The sequence below is a fragment of the Eptatretus burgeri genome, chromosome 2 (genome assembly GCF_056783735.1).
Source record: "Eptatretus burgeri isolate ZD-2024b chromosome 2, Ebu_testis_v1, whole genome shotgun sequence".
Lineage (NCBI taxonomy): Eukaryota > Metazoa > Chordata > Myxini > Myxiniformes > Myxinidae > Eptatretus > Eptatretus burgeri.
In genome coordinates this window covers 71,695,238-71,701,048 of record NC_140962.1, presented here as the reverse complement: position 1 = coordinate 71,701,048, position 5,811 = coordinate 71,695,238, and the positions used below count along the sequence as shown (strand labels likewise).

General features: G+C 42.4%; 1 protein-coding gene across 3 annotated transcripts in view; it reads right to left on the bottom strand.

Moving 5' to 3' along the window:
• Positions 1-5,811, bottom strand: part of B4GALT7 (beta-1,4-galactosyltransferase 7) — a 28,471-nt gene that overhangs the window by 15,762 nt on the left and 6,898 nt on the right. For all 3 annotated transcript variants that reach the window (XR_015055108.1, XM_085869744.1, XM_085869743.1), the window contains exons 4-7: positions 1,960-2,010; positions 916-1,141; positions 366-449; positions 139-240 (exon numbers count right to left, since the gene is read on the bottom strand). Coding sequence is in view for 2 of the 3 variants with exons in the window: in XM_085869744.1 (XP_085725870.1) it covers positions 139-240; positions 366-449; positions 916-1,141; positions 1,960-2,010 (463 nt within the window). In the remaining variant the exon portion in view is untranslated. The remainder of the gene's footprint in view (positions 1-138; positions 241-365; positions 450-915; positions 1,142-1,959; positions 2,011-5,811) is intronic.

Here is a 5,811-nt window from a genome sequence, read left to right as displayed (position 1 = left end):
CTATTAAATAAAGCAGGGGTTGAGTGGAAGGTAGGGGAACCGGTATTAGAAATTTTAAATATCCCAAGAATAAAGTGATTTGATCAGGTGTGATAACGCACAAAGGGGTGTATAGTGCAGGAGAAGGAGGTAGAGTACCCTTCGTTGCTCTCCGATTCGTTTCTGATCACGGTGACGTGATGGATCATGTATATGATGGAACGTTTCGTAGCCAGTAGTGATCCCATCAGGACGAAAAACCTGTAATACAGTAAGAGTGGTAAAAAGAGATACGTGGGTTAGAGATGTAAATGTAAGGTACAAATAATTAACAGCAAGGACTGGCAAATAATTAACAGTTGAAGTGTTACAAAAGCAAAGTTTACTTTCAATCCAGCCTCTTGAATTCGCCTGTAAAATTCATCATCTTCTCTGCCCCAGCCCCAGTAGCGGTTTGATAAACCATTGCACTGAATGAGGACAGGAAGGAGAAAGTGCAATTGGAATGGAAAGTATTGCATTCACTTGGCAACCCAGATGATGTAAAACTTTTGCAATGCATCAGCATTACAGCAACTTGAGAAATAAATGCACAATTTCACCCTTGTTAAAAAGGTTGTGCTCAGATTTATCTGCAGCCTCCTACCTCAAGACACACACACACACACACACACACACACACACACACCCACACACACACACACACACACACACCCACACACACACACACCCACACACACACACACCCACACACACACACACAACCTGTACAACTTCCATCATCCATCCTGACTGTGCTCTGCACCGATTTTAACCTCCATCACATTTCTACCGATTCAAACACCCTATCAACACCTTTCTTAACAAAAAACGTACCCCTTGTACTGTATTTACCAAAATTTATTTATCACCAAAAAAAAAAAAAAAATCACTTACAAGATGGAACTGTTTCTTTGTAAGCAGCAAGATTCCACCAACAAAAGTTGGGTAATGGTAGAGAGGGTGCAGGTTGGGAGCAGATACATGATACGGCCCAAGTGCAGGATAAGAATAGTTGAGGTCATCGTTAAGCGGTAATAAATCTACATCGTGCATGGCAATGTAGTCTGTGTCATTGGCACTGAGTAATACACCGGCATTGATCAACGATGCCCTGTTGAACCTATGATACATAAGAACAGGAACAAAGCAGCAGGATAAGTAGAATGTGAATACAAAGTTAATTGACATAACAACTTAGAAATGAAGAACCAACTACAAAGTGCCATGCACTTCCAGCAGGAAATGCTGTACTTGAGCTTTCCATCTTCCTGCAATGAGTCTGCTAAACACCTGAGGGTCATTATTGCTTCAGACCCTATTCTAACCTGCCTGCTAAAGACCCGAATCATTGTTGCTTCAGAAAGACAAAAAGCAAAAAAACAAAAACCCAAATGAACTTTGCAGAAAGATCAAGTAAATAGATGTCACTATTGAAAAAAAAAAAGAAGTTAAATCGTCTGAAATTAAAATTAATTAACATAGGTGCAGTATAGTGGAGGTAGAGGGTACATGCACATGGCAGGATGGACAGGTAGCTTAGGTATGGATGGGTGATTGTGACATCTGTGAGACGGTCTCATCAAAAGGTGTATGTGCTGTTGCCGATTGCTCACTCCTCACCCTCCAACTGTCCTCACCCCACTCCCTAACCACTCAAAAAAAAACAAAACAACACCCTGGTGATGAATAAGTAGTATTGGTAAAGCACAAGCATGGTGGGCCAAATGGTATCCTCCTGTATGCAAGTTCCTTGTCATGTACGTTTCGTGGGACTAAATTAAATGAATGACAGATTCATTAAATTGGTTGTTGATGTGACAAGAGATGGGACAATATACCATCAGACCCTCAACAAATTCTAACAAAAGCTTTTCCAGTGTTTTTTCTTACCTACTGGGTGTTTTAAATGACAGAAAAAAAAGTCGATCAAAATCTTACCACCGGAAGTAGGTTAAAACTGGGTCAGTTCCAAGATGGCTGCTGCTGACCCTGAAAATCAGGAAGGTAGCTGTAACTTACTAGATGTAGAACAATAATATTGGTATCTAACCTAGGGTTTTAGGGGTCAAGCAATTCATTGGTGCAAATGGATTTATGACTTGGTCCATCAAATCCGTAAATCCAAGATGGGGGGGCAGCAATCATGAATGGAGGAACCGACCAATAACTCCCGTATTATTTCACCTGTAAATCAGTTTTAGGGCCAAAGAATGCAAATATTCGGTTTTTTTTAGAGTAAATTTTATTTTACATATTTCAGAATAATGTATTTCAGAGAGTACACTGAAGAATTCAGTGAAAAATCTTATACATACCAAATGCAATAGTAAAAAAAGTAACTGTCGCTTTCACCATCTCAGTTTAGTCTTCAAAACTGTCCTCTAGTTCCTCTGAAAGCTGGTTGTGCGAATTGTAATCGTCACAGGACGTAAGGTAGCATGGTCCACATGTAGAGGAACATGGAAGCCCATATCTTTTGCAACTGCAACGGGGGGGTGGGGGAGGGGTGTTGCCTGCTGTTGGCTTCATGATTAGGGTGGCGGGTTTTGGATCCTAGGGTCCTGAGTTCAAATCCTGCTCAGCTGTTGAATTAATACCAGGTGGGGTTAACTTGGTCTGTCATCCTTCCGAAGTCGGCAAAATGAGTGCCAGCATGCTAGTATACTGTGTCGGAGTGGCGACCCATCTAGGATTGTGCCCAATAGCCAAGGAGACTGCATAAGCAGCACCAACGCTCTGCATAGAGTATGGTCCCAATCTTCAATGGGGGGTATTGCAACCAGTTGTGCAATTGCAATGTATCATTTTCAATAGTGTCAGGTGCAGCATTCATATCAGACATTATGGGTATAAGTTGATTGTCTTCAAGTCTCCAACCACAGTTCCAAGGATCAATATCACTGTCCATCCCTATCCATGTCATGGTCTGAAAGTACACCCTGAGACAATGGAATTTGGTGGAAGACTCAGTTGGGGGAAGACGTTTGGACATAACAAATGATTTTGCAGAGACGACTTTCTTCGTGACTATATCATCATGCAATGCTGCCAGAGAACATGTATTTTTCCCACCAAACATAACAGCCATCGCTTGGCTGCTGAGGTTTTTTTATGGCAGTGTAGTTCTTGACTGGTAAAGTGAATGCATTGGCACAGGATTGGAGGACTGGATCACCTTTCACGAGTTTTTGGAAGGCTGAATTCTTTCCAACACCATAAACACGGGACGTTGAATTGCATCCTGTGAAAGCATGAAGAAGCTGGAAGGGCACTCGGTTGAGTGCATACGTCCACCTGATCCAGGAGAACATATCGGGCCAATCACATTTTTGAAATATCATGCTATACAGTACTATATAATTTTTGGCCCTAATCTCTTAATGGTGAAGAATCACTGAAAAAAATAAATAATTCTCGTATCCAGATCTGGATTCAGATCTTCACCAAAATCGAATCAATTCTTCCTCGTCACACACTCAACATGTCCACCAAGTTTCGTCCGAATCCGTCCCCAACTTTTTGAGATATCGTGCTATATATCGTTTTTAGCCCTATCTCTCAATGGTGAAGAATCACTTTAAAAGTTCCAGTCGTCGGATCTGGATCCAGATCTTCACCAAAATCGAATCAGTTCATCCTTGTCACACACCCAACGTGTCCACAACTTTTTGAGATATCCTGTACACAAACAGACAAACAAATAAGCAGACAGAAAGAAAGGGGTGAAAAACATAACCTCCTTCACCTTCGGTGGCAGAGTTAATAACAATTGTGTACACAACTCACTGCCAAGAACACGCTTTATGCAGTTGACGTTGTACACTTTTGGAATGCCTCTTGACTGACTGTCCGATCTAAAATACAGTGGTTTGTCATCTGCTGTGGCGAAATAGAGAAGAAGAATTAACAAGTCAGTGTCCTCTCCAATCACCATGGTAGAACGTGCATATGCAGTGTTAACTGTGGCTTTAGCGATGTCCACATCAGCGTCACCATCTGCCCGAATGACCATACAGCCCACTCTCCTCAGTTCATCACTTATTAAGCTGATTAGTTGTTGCTTGTTCAAGCCTTTTGAAAGGCATTCTTCCTGCTTCCCTTCAAATTTGGTTTCACTCGTGAAGTTCACAACTAGATAATTGATGGGTTCCCCCCCCCCCCCCCGTCTCTGGTGTGTGTTATCCTTTATCGAGAGACTTGCCCCATACCCGTCATACAGCAGTTGCTGCCCCATCGTGCTTACTTGTAAAGTCAGCATATGCCTTGGCTATTTTACCATAGGTATCTCCCCTCCTCTTCAGCTTGCGTCGTGAGGAGCCTCCGTCAAGCACATATCTTTCAGTCTTTGGGATAGCATCTGATGTCGCTTCACTTTATGGTATCTTGTTACAATGGTCATCGATGGCTTGGGCTAGTTGAGGCTTGTTGGCCTTTCTTAAGATTTTTTTTGTCCTCAAAAAGGAATGGCAGGTATGGACTCAGCTCATATCTCATCACCTCCTCTAAAGACAGATGTCCTGTCCTGGACACTACAAGAAATTGCTGGAACAGTAGGCCAGGATCAATGGCTCTGTCAGGAGCAAACTTCACAGCAGATTAATTTCCCCAGGGTCTTGGCTTTGTCCTTCATCTTGAAAGAGAAGCAAAATACAGGCTGTCCAATCAATCATTCTGTCGATGATGTTCCTTCCAACAGATTTGTATTCATGCACATTGATGGTGTCTTTCGCCACCATTGATGATATTTCTCAATGAGGGGTCAAAGGAGAAAGGTGAACATGAAATCAGCTTTGTGCTTATATTGCCCAATAGATGCGTCTCTTTCATATATTGATGTGTCTCTTTCAATTCTGGCGCCAGTTGAATCTTTGTGTTGTTCATTTGTGGTGTATGTGAGATCATTGAACTCCTGCATGGCAGTGTTGAACTCAGACATTATGGGGGCTGACATTGTCCACAATGCTCACTGTTCTTCTGTCATCTTACTGCCACGAGTCAAGCCACCTGTGCTTTTTAGTGACCTCATAAGCGTTTGCTTGATGACTAGATCGCAACCGAGGCCTGCCCCAAACCGATTTGTTCGATGAATGACATGGAAGCCTTCTTGAAACTTCCTGAAGATATCTGGGTGTTTGCTTTCCAGTTCACTTATTTCTTGGATGTGGAGATAGACAGGCTTCAGGTAGTTGTAGTGTCCTGCTGCAGAAAATATCGGCAAGTCATCGGAAACAGCATGCCAGTGATTCAGCAAAGACCCAATGCGATCTGCTTTGATCAGCGCTCATGCAGGACGAAGCATCCGCTGATATCCTAGCCACAAGTGACTCGTTTTAGATTGAGCACCAAGTTCAGCTTCCTTCTTGTCAAGTTCCTCACTAATCCTAGCAACTGTAGTGGATGCTACAAGACTTTCAAGAATGGTGTCACCCTTCAACAAGGACGAATACATTTTCTCAGTCTCCTCCATCGGTGAAGCAAATTCACGATTTTCAACTATCACAGATTTCACAATCATTTGGTGAAGATACTTGGCCACCAGAAGATGGCCACATAATGCCCTTTGGACTGATTTACTAGTCATCATATGCACTCCAGCATTTTCACAATAAGCCACTTCGAAAATGCTTTCAAGTCCTGTGCCCTCCATCAGTGTACCTATTGCTCCAAGCAGATTCTTGAATGTGTGGAAACTACCAAGCATTAGAACTATCTCCTTCAAGTGACTACTCTGTGGTGCAGCACTGATGATCTCAGTTGTTTACCAGTACAGGAGTTGATCAAATGTTATTA